The sequence below is a fragment of the Leuciscus leuciscus genome (assembly GCF_965113295.1).
Source record: "Leuciscus leuciscus genome assembly, chromosome: 8".
Lineage (NCBI taxonomy): Eukaryota > Metazoa > Chordata > Actinopteri > Cypriniformes > Leuciscidae > Leuciscus > Leuciscus leuciscus.
Window position 1 is genome coordinate 9169195 of NC_138732.1, and position 16318 is coordinate 9185512.

Consider the following 16318-nt stretch of genomic DNA (forward strand, 5'->3'; position numbering starts at 1 on the left):
ATTAGGAAGAGTTGGAAAATGTGTAGTGTTGGTGTGCCTCCAGGAAGAGGGTTGGGAAACACTGCTTTAGGGTACTGGCATCATCTATTTACACCAACCATGAAAAAATAAAATAAAATGTTCACAACCTCTTCAAACTCAAAAGCACACAAATATTACCAGTGGGAATAAATTGGTACTAAAACAAATTAATGGTGATGACCAATATGATTGGTCACTCGTGTGTGAGATACTTTCTTTCTTTCTTTCTTTCTTTCTTTCTTTCTTTCTTTCTTTCTTTCTTTCTTTCTTTCTTTCTTTCTTTCTTTCTTTCTTTCTTTCTTTCTTTCTTTCTTTCTTTCTTTCTTTCTTTCAGAATGGTAAGCGCTTCTTACATAGATGTTCAGCGCGGCCTTGTGGTCTAAAAGGAATATAACACCTTATGTGAAATACAACGGCATGAGCAAAGCTTTCTTACAATTTTCCCCGATTGCTATGAGTAACACACTATAACGGATTCATTTGTCACAATTTCCAAACTATTCATAAATTTTTATCAAAACATATAATATATATAGGCCTATCATATTTCTCAAAACGTTTCACACATTTCACCTGTTTTTACTCACATTCCAATTTTCTTTATTATTTCTGCAAAAATTCTACACAAAAATGCCTTCATTTTTTTACATTAGACACATCATGCAAAACTATAACAGCTCTTGTGTTTCATTTAGAAAACACTGCCATTTAAATGCCACAAAAACCACTTGTACATTAATTTATCACTTAGAAATCAAAACTCATTGTTTTGAGAAAGAAATAATTTATTTTTAGCCTCTTGCATTTGCTTATAGTTTAAATATACCAATTGAATCAATTACAAATAAAAACACATTCTTCACCCTTGCATTTCTGTTTATTTTACTGAATATACAAGTCATCTTTATTTCTATAGAGCTAGGCTATATACAATTCAGATTGTTTCAAAGCGACTTCACAAAACAGTAACAAATTCAAATTCTCCTGAAAAGCAGCTCTACAAGCCAATAGTGTCATTATTCAGCTCAAGTCAGTTGAGTGTTGATTCAGTTCAGTTCAATAACTGTAAAGTTTATCAATTGTTCATACTTTGTGTATTTGTGCACATACGTGTGACAAACTCCACGTGCACTTCACTGCACACTGAATAAGCAAAAGACACAATATAGTGTTTTACATTGTTCACATCTGTGTGTTTTTGACGTGTATATGGCTAATGATTAGATGGTTTGTGTGTAGAATTACTGTTCAAAAACACAATTTTTTAGAAGAGTTAAAATACTTTTGAATGAAGTGTTTGCTTTTGCAAGAGATGTGGGATATTTTGAATGTTGTGTGCATGTTTTGTGTTTCGAGAAATGTAGCCACATAGTTTTAGAAATTGTGTTAAGCAATCTCAGGATAATAACTACTTACACATACAGTATAATTACAGTACACAGTAACAGTACTTTAGATGAGGCAAATTTTAGATATAGCACATGTACTCCCTCAAACTCATGATTGTCAAATTTATTTGTAGCCAATTATTATAATTTTTTTTACATACTGTATATTTTGCAGAACTGAGTAACGACTGCCTAAGGGAGGTATAGAGCAAGTCTTTAGTCAGAAGACCAAGAAACCTTTATACATTGTATACTGTAATGAAATCTGGCCGAAGGTGCAGTGGATGCTGAATTTATTCATTGATTTATTTTTACTGTATTTACAGTATATTGTGTTGCATACCAAGTTCATATTCAGTTCTTTGGTATTTTAACTTTTCTTTTCTAGTGCTTTTCAATGAAAAGTAATTTTACCTAAAGCTCTTTGTTGTATTTTACTGTGGCATATGCACTCTTTCATTATGGCAATAGACACTTAGCTGCAAAATCATTCCTGAATCCCAATTTTTTAGGTTTTTGAGGTTTTTGTTGCATGCAAAGCTTTGATATCTGGAAAGTCTGTGTATTTGTTAGGCTTTGTGAGTCATCTGAGGCCAAAGTTTGATTCCGACTAAATATTTTGCATTTTGACTAAAATATTGGATTTTGAGGTGACACTTTTTTAGGTTTGTTACTGTGTGGTTCGGAGATTGTGTTTGAAAACTGTAATGATGTTTCAGATGGTAAATCGGCTAACCTTGATTTTCATCTTTAAAAATACCTTTCAGATCCTCATGATATCATGTTTTCCAGTTCAGTTCAGTTCGAGTTTATTTATCCCTTAGGAAATTGGTTTTGCACAGGTGCTGCACATCACAAAAAAACACTCACATAGCAAACACTCACATAATAAACACTCATGATTACAGATTATTTAACATTAGAATAGCAGTTGGTATGAATGAGTTCTTAAACCTCCTTGTTCTCCCTCCCATTACTCTATATCTACGTCCTGATGGAAGAATAACAAACTCTTTGTGTAAATGGTGTGTTGGGCAATTGATTATCGCAAAGGCTTTTTTGACAACATGTCCTTTAAAAATGTCCTGGGGCAGTATCTGCTGAGCTCCAATCACTTTCGAAGCAGTCTTTATCAGTTTGGTTATTCTGTTTCTGTTGGACAGGCTAATACAATGAAACCATACAATGTCACAATAAGAAATTACGGATTCAATAAAACTCTGATAAAACAGTGTCATTAACACTGAGTTAACACTTCCCCATGTGCTGCAAAGCAGAATGCTTTTCTCAAGTTCACTGTGACTCCAACACACACGTCCTCACACATCCAGAGGGCCCTGGCATCAAGGTCTAACTTTAGACTTTATACCCTGTTCCATTTTAACTGGCCTTGGCTGGGACCTTATAAGCTCTTTATATCTTTGTTTAAAAAGTCCTTAAATAAGCAAAATACAAATGTAACATTAAATTCTAAAATCTTACCTATAACAGTTTTAATTTGGCACATTAAGCTTAATCTATCAGGTTCCCTTCTCTTTGAACACACATCTGAGTCATCAATCCTTAAAACAGCAAACTTCAGGGCAGGCCATGAAAAGAGTGTCCTTTCTGAACGAATGACAAACAAACAGTTGCTATCCTCCTGTTGAACATGTTTGCTTTAGTTAGATTTAGCTTATTAAAAGCCATAACAGAACATAATTTAGTGCACTTGCTTATAGCACAACCAAGAATTCCACTCCAGGAATGATGCAGACACTCAACACTCAATGTTTTTATTCAATATTCATTCATTAAAAATACATTTGTAGCTGTAAGATATTATTCAACTAATAGCATAATAATACATAAGTTAAGTTGTTCTAAAATATATGATATAATGAAATGCCAAGTGATTGAACCTAGAAAGATTTCACGACTTTTAATATGGTTAAAATGTGTCCAAAGCACCAAAAGGGTTAAAGGTGTGGGCAAATCCATGGAAAATAAACAGAACCCCCCACCTATCTTTACTAGTTGTTTGTCTAGCACTTGTATTAATCCTGTGAGTTCAGCTGCCTAATATCATCCTGTAAAAATACCAACACAAAAAGTAATCTTGCCTTGTACACTGCTGACCTACTGCTATACAGTTCAGACCCATTCAAAATATCTTCGCCATATTTTGGTTTATTTGTTCAAACCAGTCTGTCACTCTCTGCCCACACACACACTACAAAACCAAACTTCGAGAGCTCGAGAACATGAGCGCGCCCTGTGTGAGCGAGCGCGCTGACGTCACACATCCCCAGCGATCGCTGCGCGAGAGCGATGTGTTGGAATGCGTGAGTCTCGCGCACTTCCTCGACCGATTTGAGAGTTTGGAAATAACTTCTCCCGAAACTTGTTTCTGGAAGAACATCGCCGAACAACGAGTGAACGTCTCCGGTGAGTACGCGGGCTTGGTTCCGTGGGGTTTCGTGCTCATTAGGGTGTGGTTTTGTGTTGTTTTGTGTTGTTTTGTGTCGCGCACGAGCCCAACTAAGTTTGAGTAAGTGGAGTGAAAATGGAGGGTTGCATTGAAAGGGAGAGGCGCTGTCCAGGGCTGATTTCAGCACGGAGAGAGATCAGATCAGGACCACGGCTAACACACTCACGCTGACCAAATTAAAAGTGAAAAAATGCGTAAAAGTAATGAGAAATGAAAAACAAAAACCTCACTATGATCTGCGATCGACTATGTTGAATAAAAAGTGTAACTTTGTCGGGTTGTGTGTGTGCTGTTGTTGTTGTTGCATGCATGCAGTTTCCGGAAAAGTATTTTTTTTCTTCTTATTGAAGGTTCGTAATGCAACTTTTGCAATCAGATTGACTAGATTTGTATTCTCCACTATTATTCCAGCTGAAAAAGGACAATCCTTTCACTTTTACAGTAAATCACAACATCTTTTTTGGTGTCTTTGTTTTGTTTATTCGAAAGTCACCAATATTCCCGTGAAATACGACTTCATTTGATTTTAGACTTTATGTAGTGAGTGATTTTTGATTGTTATGCCTGGAACATTTCGTGTAAAGTGGAGCTCGCTCTTCGTCTGATTCAGATGGGTCGTGTTTGGAGCTGTCCAACAAGGTCAAAGTTTTTCACTCCTTGTTTTGATTGAACACAATCAATGTATCTTTTCACTTAAAGCTCGATTGCGCATATTAGCACTAAACGTTTAGTGCTTTGCTGATTAAATGAGTTGATCTCGGTAAACTTTCATGTAAAGCTGCTTCAGTTCACACATCGTCTGTATTTTTTTTCCTCCTCCGCTGGCTGAAGTTGGTGGTGCTGTTTTAAAATGGCCGAACACACATTTCTGAGCATGCAAAGCTCACAGGCCCTCATCACACACATGCATGACTCTGTTTGCCATGACCGTATATATATATATATATATATATATATATATATATTTTTTTTCTTTACAATAGAACAGATTTAATTAAACTTTAACTGGAAAGTTTTAGTGATTTTTGTTTTATCAACACTCAAAAAAACAACAACAAAATTTTTTAAATCATATTTTGTATGTAGAATTGAGTGTTTTTAAACCTCACTCACTCACTCACTCACTCACTCACTCACTCACATATAGTGTCTCTTAATGTTATGTATCATGTAATTGTATGTAATCAGTTATAGCCTGTAGTATTTAGAAATGCTATACTATTACATAAGTAATAGTATAAAACATTGTACCCTGCGTACATGGTAATTCGTTTTAATAGTATTTTGTTTTAAGTTACTATATATAGTAGGCTATAACATTTTAAACTAGATTTTTTTTTATTCTTTTTGAAATATGGTACATAAAATATGCCTAAAATATTTTGGGTTGAAATAAATGTCTGAATTGCACAGTTTTTAATACATTTTGCTTTTCCTAGTGCACAGTAAAGTAAACTATACTTCACAAACTTCTAATTGAAATAATGCAAATCAATAATGATGTGTTTTGTTATTATTGCTCTGAATATATTTCATGATTGTCCTAGATTGCATCTTAAACAAGTAACGCCGTAAGATTTGAATCATTACTTTTGAGGAACATTACCATACATGGTCGGGATTGTTGGAGCTGTTGTAACATAGACACTTGTCTGCTGTAATTCCCTAAAATAACCCAGAGTTAAAGCTGCTTATTGTTTTAGTGGACATCATACAAGAAAGAAAAGTGTAATTTATTGGCTCTTATAGATTTGTTTTGATTTAGGCTTTATTTGGGAGCATGAAATCAAACAATCTGCTTTTTTATTGATTAATCAATCAGATAATGGCTCAACTAAGACTCTCATCTCAGAAAGGTCAAATCATTTACCCTTATTTAACTTAAATGAAATCGCAGTGTTTGTTTTGTCATAGTCAGATGACTTGCTCTCAAAAGATCACAGTTCTCACATCCTTTTCAAACTTCTTTCATTTCACATACACATTGTTTTTACAAAATTTAAGATGATACAAATATGCAATTTTTACAATTAAGTTACTGATTGTATTTTCTGATTGTGTTCTCTAAAATCAGTGTTTCTATTTACATTTCAGCTGGTTGAGCATGTCTGCTCAGATGGTGTATCCTGCTACTGCTGGTATCTTCATGCCTGGAGGCATCCCACTACCAGAGGTGGGCCATGACCTTCCTGAGCTGTCTCGGAATGATGTGGCCGCCCCTCAGCTAGTGATGCTCGCTAACGTAGTGGTATCATCAGAGGCGTCTTCCTCAGACTACAATGCAGAAGAGAAACAAATGGTTGAACTCAAGACTGTTGGATGCAACAACTACTCTGACAGTGAGGAAGAGGGTGTTATCAGATACAGCCTTGACAATTCTGAGATGTCCGAGGACACGTACGCTGAGCAGGCCACTCGGGTTGAGGCAGAGGTTACAGAAAGAGCGCTGGAGCAAGTTCAAATGGAGCGAGCAGAAGATCTCTCGAATCCGTCCGAAAAGGCCCCATCTGAGTCCTCGCCGGCGGAAAAACGTAAGCGTACCCCAGTCATCATCTTCGAATCCAACAAAAAGAAGAAGAAGCCCTTCTTTTGTAAACCTTGCCAGTACCAGGCCGAGAACGAGGAGGACTTTATTCACCATATCCGCATTCACAGTGCCAAGAAAATGAATGTGGTAAATGGTGCGGCTGACTCTGACGACGATCTGGCCAGTGAGTCAGGACATTCTCAGACACCGAACCCAGAGAATAGTGAAAGCTTGAATAACTCCAAAGGTGTGATCCGCTGTGAGCGCTGTGGATACAACACCAACCGTTATGACCACTACATGGCTCACCTTAAACATCATACTAAGGAGGGTGAAGATCAGAGAGTTTTCAGGTGCACCATTTGTGCTTATACCACCATCAGTCAGTACCACTGGAAGAAACATCTGAGGAACCACTTTCCCAGCAAGCTTTTCACTTGCAACCAGTGTTCATATTTTTCTGACCGCAAAAATAACTACATACAGCACATCCGGACCCACACTGGTGCGTCTAAAATTTAAAGGATTTGAGTTCACGTTTCAGTGTCCTTTTATATTATCAGAAATGTATGAAAAATCAAACACTTGATTTTATGTGATTCTTCTTTTAGGTGAGCGTCCGTTCCAGTGCATATACTGTGAGTACTCCAGTTCACAAAAAACTCATCTGACCAGACACATGAGAACCCATTCAGGTGAGTCTTTTTGTCTGTCTTTTGAAACATTCTTGTTCTAAAATTGATCTAGGGTGTATATAGTTATATTTTAGGATTTATAAATTACAGTCCACATTTTGATTTAATAACTCTGTTCCAAAACCTTCTGAGCTGCCTTGTTCCAATAAATGTCAATAGATTTAGCCAATAACAGCTAACAGTGGGCCTATATTTTAATAGAATAAAAATACACAGATTGCACAAATCTATCAATTACAAATATTAGAAATTAGCTAAATCATTTTAATTACACTGATTCATTATTTATAAAAATAAGTATTGTTGTTAAATAAAATTTTAATCATTTGACACAATTGGCAATTCATCTTGGATTTGTTTTTTCATTGAACCTGTCACAGTGCATTCTGGGATGCATTCTCTGAAAAATATTGTGTAGGATTTAAAACTGTGGTTTCCATGTTTGGGAAAAATCATGTGAATTAAATCTTAGTCATGGAAATTGTGTATAGATTTGTCAGGGAGTTCTCTGGGTTTTGGGACAAAGGAAATGTGCTGTTAATCAGCTATGACTCAAGGCTTGTGTTTTGATCTTGTCAATGATGTTTCTCTCTTTTGTTGCTCTCCGTGGAGCCAGATGGCTTTGGATAAAATGGTACACGGTTTGTGGTATACACAGTGAATTAGAATGTGATTCCGTATTGTGATGTGTTTGCCCGTCTTTTATCTGTATTCCCCGCATGAGACTTGCATCTGTGTTTCTCTCAAAATGTTGAAATAAAAGACTGATTGTTCTGTCTTGACCTTCTCCTTATGGTCTGTCCACAATAGGTGAGAGGCCTTTCAAATGTGACAACTGCAGCTACCTGGCAGCCAACCAGCACGAGGTGACCCGCCATGCCAGACAGGTCCACAATGGACCCAAGCCCCTAAGCTGCCCTTACTGCCAATACAAGACAGCCGACCGCAGCAACTTTAAAAAGCATGTTGAGCTCCATGTCAACCCTCGCCAGTTTCTTTGCCCAGTCTGCAAGTATGCTGCGTCCAAGAAGTGCAACTTGCAGTATCACATCAAGTCCAGACACCCAGGATGCGCTGATATCTCGATGGACGTGTCAAAAGTAAGACTGCGTGTCAAAAGGACTGACGGCGATGATGTTTCGCCAAATGAGCTTGCGACAGAACAGGCTGGAGCAAGGCGAAGTGAGGAAAAGCAGTTGGGAGAATTGGATGACGTTGAATCAGGCCCCATCAACCTCTCCATTAAGAAATCTAGTAAACCCACCTCTGCTGTGGAGACTGAGCTGACTGGCAAGACCTCGAAGAAAAATCTTGATATCATTGTGAAAGAAAAATCTGGAAAGCCAAGCCAGCAACCCAACGAGAAAACTGCAGAGAAAAAGGCCATGGCGAAAAATGAGGGGAAAGACAAAACCGGTAAGAAGGTTAAAGGAAAGACTTTGGTGAAAGTTATGGACCTTGCCTCAACTGAAACAGAGGGCTGCAATAACAAACAAGTTAATAAAAAGTTGAAGAAGGTAGAGAAATCAATCAAATCTGTGGAGAAAGTAATGAAAGGTCGTCCTAAGAAAGAGAAGCCATTAAAGGAGACCGCCAATGAAGTTATTGCAAAACCTCAATCCATTGTTGAAGAGCAAAGGTTGGGTTTGGACAAAGAAAGAGTGGAAAAAGACCATGTAGATAAACAGCAGCAGCACAAAGACAAGGAAGAAAGAGAGCGGCTACAAAAGGAAAACAGATTGCTGAATGATAAAGTGAAGGACACCGAAGAGAAAGAAAGTGCAAAGGATTGCAGGAAATCTCCAACCAAGAAGCCATGCAAGAGGCAGACAAAATTGTCAAAGGTCAACAGTGATACCCAGAGTAAAGAGGCAATGAAAGAAGGCAGGACTAAACAAGTCAAAAGAAAAGCAGAGAACATGGATGTACTAGCGACTGATTCTTCAGAACCAACCTGCCCTTCAAAGCGGGTCAAGCGCAAGAAGAAAGATACAGCCAAGCCATCAACAAGTTCTGGTGCTCCAGAGAGAAATCGCACCATACCTGAGGTTCTTCAGGCCATGAAGAGCAAAACCAAGAATGCTGAGGCAAGTACAAACAAACCTGAGAGTTGTGTCATTGAAACCGAGAAGACCAGTGAAGTCCCAGAGAAGCTAAGCCCTCCAGAAGCTGAAAAAGGGCTCACCACAGAAACACTGAAGGTGCTTACCCAACCAGACGAGCAGACACCTACTGATGTGATCAATCGAGGTGATATAAATCACAAGGAGACCGCAGCTGTTTCAGAGGAACCCACAGTCTCGTGCCAACCCCAAGATCCTCTCTCAGAACAACCTAAAGAAACCGAGAACAAGATCTCACATGAACCAAAAGAAATTCCAGAAGTAGACAGTGGAAGTGAGATGCCGTCACCTACTGACAGCGAGAGCTCTCCAGGTTTCAGCCAACAGCAGCCTGTTTTCAGCTCATCTCTTGAACTTCCTGGTCCGCCTGGTCACAAATCCACGGATGCAGAAGATGACGAGGGTATCCACATTAATGATGGGGGAAGTGACATCAGCGATAGTGCCTCCGAAGGAAGCTACGACTCCGGTCTTAACGGACTGGCTGCTGCCACCGAGAGTGGAGAGAAACTTCCAGAGACTCCAACAGAAGAGCTCCCAACTTCAACCAAACTGCTCAGTCACACGTGTATCTTCTGTGACCGTACGTTTTCTCTAGAGATGGACTACCGTCGCCACTTGAACCGCCATTTAGTAAACGTGTACTACTTGGAGGGGGCAGCTCAGGGTGACAAGTGAGGAGTATCTTTGTGTCCAAGGCAGTTTATGAGGTTCTCAGAGACTTCCAAACTGAACAAAGCTTGTTCAGGTTGTAAAAAAAAAAATTAGGTTCCTGTCTGTTCTTGTTGGCTTTACAGCTCATGACAGACGCACACATCAATGCTTTCTAGTTTTTAGCTTGCCATGACATGATGCAACAAAATGTCAAACTAATAGATTTCTTACCATAGTATTCCTTCAGTTCGAGATTACAATCCATTGTAAACTTGTGGTAGGATCCTATTGTCTAATGATTTCCAAACTAACTGAATCTTCGCTTAGTCATGTGCGTCATGACGAAATGGTCATCGTTTTTTCCCGCGTTTTTTTTTTTTTGTCACACTACTCGGACAACAAAAAAGGAGGGCTGCTCTGAAAGCAAGCAAACTTTGTCCCTCCATCCCTGCAGAGAGCTCAGATTAGCCAGACCCAGGTGGTCCAGCACTGAATAGCCCTGAAGATAATGGGGTTTTCAGCGTCTTTGTGCTGTTCCACTCCACTGAAGCGCCTCCATCTCTGGGCAGCAAGAGACGGAGTGTGTTTAAAGCTGGCTAATGTCATTGTATTCAACCGTTTCTTTGTTCCCTTTTACAGTTTAGAGAGCACTTGACAACTAACCATAATCTTACCTTTGAGGCTCTGTTTCACATAAGCTGAACATTTCATTTAAACACAAAAACATTTCTGTACACTTCCTAGAGGTCTTTCTTTGATTAGGCTGCTCTGCCTTTTGAGGAAAGTAGTGTGTAGTTTGTAATGTTTGAATAGTATTAGGTTATTTTCTTTCATTGTATATTTGCTTTCAAAGATTTTTACACTTGCGTTTGTAGATTTTTTTTCTTGCGTCTTTTTTGTGTCAAATTTTCTGGTAATGCTTCAATTTCATCCTCAGTCCAAAGATTTTGTTGCTTTTTTGTCTGTATATAAACTGTACATATTTCTGTTCTTTACTTGCTCTTCAGTGCCTCAGACAATCAATTTGAGCATTTTAATTCATTTCTCAGATATGTAGATCTTATTTACCATCAGAAGAATGAATGTCTTGTCTTTTCTCTGTAAAACATTCCCTTCCATATCACATTTTTTATCTGCATCAAAAATGTTTATCCAAAGTTTATCTAATCATATGACTTTCAACTGATATCGACTGACTTTTTGTTTCTTTTTATGAGTGTGAATGTGTTGTTGCCACAAACCTTTAAATGTGCTATGTCATTGTCTAAAAAGGAGAAAAAAACGGTAAGAGAAAAGTTATAGAAATAAATTGCCTTTAGTGCATTAAGTGCAATATTGTATTTTTGGATATATAACCAAAGCAAGATGTAGTTGGTAGAGTTTTATGGGCAAAATCCCAGGCCTCAGACGGAGGTGTGTTGCTCCTTGAAAACCATCCACAGGGCCCTGGAAAACTCTTGGACGGTTGGAACTTTATCACTGTAAAAATTTTTTTTTATTATTATTATTTGTTAAGCACTGCATTTTTTGATCTTTTTTAGAATAGCATGTTGCCATTTACACATCTTTGTAATCAAGTATTTTGACTGTCTTTTTCATGTCGTAGCAATAGCAGTCAAATTATATCAGTTGAAATATTATATAATGTTGTCCCCTTGATTTGGCTTTTTATGAATGATCTGCAAAAACAGTTTGCTATGTGACCTGTATGCTTAGCAGAAGATGTTTCAATAAAATTAAAAACTCTTGCCACAGTGTTATGTTTTTTTTATTTTATTTGAAAGACATTTTAAATGGCAGAACATATAAATACATTTCATTGTCAGGTAAATTCATAAACATTTAGTACAAAAATATGTAGCATACAAGCAATACATTGTTGAATCAGAACAACAATATTTTGAAAAGTAATTTGCACTCCAGCAGCACTTAAATATGTTGTTCTTCATTTTTTCCTTCTCACTTTGAGTCTCTCGGCTGCTTTCACAGACAGACCAATGTCCACCAGCGCCTGTGGCTTTCTAGTCTTGTAAGCGGGAGACTTGTTGATTCGCTGTCCTTTCCGATTCACAATGTGGGGTAGCAAAGGCGGGGTGCGCAAACAAAGTCCTGCTGCTTCAGGGGCGTGAGTCCTCAAAAACAGCTGATCTCCTTCAGCTGCTGTCACAGCAACCCAGCCTAAGAGACAAGAAAAATTATGACAAATTAAATTTATTTTTTTAAGGGGCCTGGCCTGTTTATATGTCTATGTGGTGTTTTAAATATGAATTTGCACACGGTTTGTCTTAAAGCACAAGTAAACACCATTGCTGAGTATTTTCTCCTTAAAACTGCAGTGAACCAAAGACAGTCTCAAAAACGCCGTTTGAAGTCGCCCCTGTTCTCTATGTGGATCAGGAGCCCTGAGCTGCTGTGAGTGAGTGGAGGCGGGGCTAATTTGCATATTCAGAGAGCCGCATATACTAAATGAAAAAAGGGTGTAGAGTTACATTCAAGCTATTTTAAGGTATGACGGAATTATTTTCACAGGACAAAACATTTAAATAAGACATTTTGAAGATCAAAGATGAGTTTTAAATTATTGACTACTGGGGACTTTAAGACTTGACCATGTGGTTTGGTTAAAAGACTTACTATAAACCTTTACAAAAGTACTGTAGTGGTATCAGTATCACAAATATGAGTACCATTAAAAAACCCTGATAATTCAAAGAAGGTCTTGGTTTAACCAAGCACATTTGAAAAAATATAATACCATGACATTTTTGTTACTTTATTGTGGAAAAATACATATTGGAAAAGTAAAAAGTTTTTGTAAAAAAAAAACTTTGTAAAAAAAAAACATCCAGCATAACCTGGAAAGGCAACAGGCACAAACATCAAAATAATTTTTTAAAGAATCACAAGATTTATGCCACACATTGCTTAGCCTGCTTTTCTGCTTGAAAATTCAGAAAATCACCTGCTGATGAGATCTTGATGTCAGTAATTGCGGTGTTGCTGCCCTGCCCCTTGAGTTCAAAGTCTTGAGCAATAAGTGGCGGAAAAGTTTTCATGCGCTCCTCACCACCAGATGGGACCTTATCACAAAACAATGGAGTATCATGTAGAATTAATTTTACTGATAACAAAGCACACACACATATATATATATATACAGTATACACATACTGCAAGAAGGGTATTCCCAGCATGTTTCTGGTAGACTGCATCAGCCTTGTCCAAACTGGTGATGTGAATCGGGATGTGAGATGAGGCAACAACTGTCAACCAGCAAGAGCTTTTCCCCTAGAGAGAGTAACAGAACATTGAGATCTTGCAGATGCAGCAAAACATTCAGTATTCCTAAGTCAAACAGACTCTTACCTCCAAATAATCAATGCGTGCCAAAGCCCCCAAAAACAAAACCATACCAGGGTTCATTAGATACGTTCTCGGTGTAATGGCATGTGTAGGAACCACCAGCTTCACTTCCTGCTCATTCAACAGGCTGAGCACCTGGAAAGTTGCATTTTGATTAAAACCCTTTGTGACACATGATTCATAATGATAGATGTTTTAAAATAAGGGAACACAGAAATGATTGCACTTATGAACATAATTACATCACATTATGCGAGTACAGTTTGAATGGAGAGACTCACGTCATGTTCTTTCATGATGCCTGGGGTGTCATAGAACCAGTGTGCATCTTTGATTTCATTGTAGGTGAGCTCTGCGTCTGTGGAGGAGTCCAAGGCCGGATTCTGTTTAACACCTTCCTCCGCCTCTTCTCCAAAGCTCAGACTGTCAGGATCAAACTCCACAAGGTCTTTCTTGAGTGACTGATTTGTTCGGAATGTCCTCCCAATATGACCTAAAAAACATAAAATAAAAAAAAAACATAAAATTAAGTTGCCTCTAACTTAAAATCTATAATATTATAATATATTAATAATATATAATAATAATATTATATATATATATATATATATATATATATATAAAATTGAAAAAAATCACATTTTCCTTTCCTTCAGAGCTTAAAACTTGCACTATAATGAGAAAAATATGATCTATAATCTATATTATTTTACCTAAATAATGATACATTTAAACATTAAAAGTAAACAAATAAAATAAAATCAATCGTTTTTAAATGCTACAAGTGTATTTAGGCATCAGAACTTTACAAAGTACAGTATGAAAAGTTTATATTAATTTTGTGATTTTATTTAACACTTATTTATTATTTGATGAATTAAGTGTTTTTAAAGATCAACTTTAACTGAGCATTAGATGTCAAAGGTTTTATAAATGTAAACATAGTGAAAATTACCATGCACAGTTAAATTTCCAATATCAGCCGATAGAGATTAATTAAAAGTCTATAATATCAGCCAATAATTGACATGGAACACATATATTGTGGATCCCAAAAAAAAACAAAAAAAAACCTTGCAAACTCACCAACCAAATATCCCTGCTTGCTGAATTGTTTGATTCTCTTCAGCTCTTGAGGATTCATGTCCTCCTCAGTCAAAAGAGACGCCTGTTTAAGTCTCTCCGCCCGCTTGAACATCCGGTAGGGGGTCGGGTTGATGATGGGAAACTTCAGCAGATTTAATGTTGTTCCTAGATTTACCGAGGACAGATAGATATGTTTTAACAATTTAAATAACTTGGACAGCAATATCATACATTAAACAGCTTTATCATTCAGAAATGCACAACGCATTGCTAAACGAGGTCCTAAAAGGGTCAAGCACATTCATTAAAAAGGTCTTTGTTCTCTTTTTTTTGTGCCTTGAAACATTCTGTTCTTATATAATTGTGAAACAGAATTGCAAACATTGCATTAGTCAACATATTACATATCTTATGTCATCATAAATATGGTATCTGTCTGTAAAAGCAACCAATTAACTCAAATGCAATATCTCACCAGGCCATGGAGATATAGTAGCTTTATGGATCACATCTGAGGCTCTGGATTTGCAATAATCTGATTCCAGTAGAGTATTAAACAGCGTGGATTTGCCAGCATTAGCAGTGCCGACCAAATACACATCTCCATTGTACTTCCAGGTTGACTGCAGTCTTGATATAAGGTTTTCTATACCATAACCTGTTTTGGCACTGATTAGGTGGATGTCCTTGCTATCACTGGTAGAAATGCCCATGCTGGCACAGTATGCCGCCAGCTGACGTCTGATACGTTGCAGGTAATTCTCTGCATCTCCAGGCAGCAAGTCTATTTTATTTCCTAAAATAACAATGTGCTTATTCTTCCCAACAAGCTCTGGAAGGTCAGGGATGATGGAGTCGGGGAGATCCAGAAGATCCACTATCAGCAGCACCAAAGCCTTCTCTGATTTAATTCTCTTGACAATCGCTCGGTACTCCTCTTTGGATATGGTGACGTTCAAAGCCTTCTGGTGGTGATTGATTAAAAAGCATCTCTGACATATTGCCTTCTTCAGTTTGTCCTCTTCAACTAACACTTTGAATTTCTCACTTGGCAGGTAGCCTGGGATTTCAGGGTCAGTGCAGTGCATGAGGGCCCCGCAGCCAGAGCAACAGGAGTCGCTGACTGCCACCTCCACATCAGGAGTGCCATAGATCTTTTGCTGCTTTTTAACCTTATTTGATTTGGTGCGTCGGTCCAGTGGGAATCCTTCATCGTGGAACTCAATCAATGAGTTTTCCTCCACTTCAGACTCTGCAGAGCCCTTTAAATGCTTCAGTTGCATTTCCAGTCCTTTAATGTGCATGTCTTTGCCAGGCTTTTCATGCACTGGCTTTGTTTCTACATTACTCGTAAGCTCATTTGAAAGAAGATGATCTGGCAGTTTATCCTCTTCATTGTCCACTGGTTCATCAAAGTCCGGGAACACAAATTGTTCTTGTTTCTCTGGCTCAACTAATGTGTATAATTCCTGCGGTTGATTTGATGCTGGTACTCTAGCTCCTATTTGACTGCTGTAACATCTCAGACCTGAAACCCCACATCTGGATGATCTGCACATCTGGTTTGTGCCCAAATGGGTTACACAGTCTTTTGATATTAAGCTGGAAACAAATGACCGTGGAAACCGCCACATCCATTCATGTTCCGGTCTTGAAACATGTTTTAAACACGCACGAGTGTATAATTGGAATGTCGACGCTCTCAATAACTTGTACATTATTGTATGTTAAAATAACAATCCCATCGCTTCAATTACTACAACCTTGAAAACAACGAACCCATGTGAGAGAATTCCGAGAGCCGCGCGTACAATATACGTCACCGGAAAAAAAAAATTGGACAAAGAATATTATGTACAATATTTTATTTTTATGTAACATATTTAACATTCAAACTATGGTTTACTTAATCACAGACGTGTAAATGCTTGTGTATAAATAAAATAAAAACACTTGTCCGGAAGTGACGTATAATTCTGTAGCCGTTTGTG

General features: G+C 37.7%; 2 protein-coding genes across 2 annotated transcripts; one reads left to right on the forward strand and one right to left on the reverse strand.

Annotated features, from left to right (window-relative positions):
- Nucleotides 1-3691: 3691 nt before the first annotated feature.
- rest (RE1-silencing transcription factor) lies at nt 3692-11626 on the forward strand. The gene is made up of 4 exons (XM_082177782.1): nt 3692-3836; nt 5974-6911; nt 7018-7101; nt 7912-11626. The coding sequence occupies exons 2-4, from the start codon at nt 5984-5986 to the stop codon at nt 9900-9902; spliced, it is 3003 nt and encodes a 1000-aa protein (XP_082033908.1). The 5' UTR covers nt 3692-3836; nt 5974-5983; the 3' UTR covers nt 9903-11626.
- noa1 (nitric oxide associated 1) lies at nt 10689-16147 on the reverse strand. The gene is made up of 7 exons (XM_082177783.1): nt 14803-16147; nt 14328-14492; nt 13523-13734; nt 13245-13376; nt 13050-13166; nt 12841-12958; nt 10689-12056 (listed from the first exon to the last, which is right to left on the reverse strand). The coding sequence occupies exons 1-7, from the start codon at nt 16043-16045 to the stop codon at nt 11824-11826; spliced, it is 2220 nt and encodes a 739-aa protein (XP_082033909.1). The 5' UTR covers nt 16046-16147; the 3' UTR covers nt 10689-11823.
- Between the last annotated feature and the right edge of the window lie 171 nt (nt 16148-16318).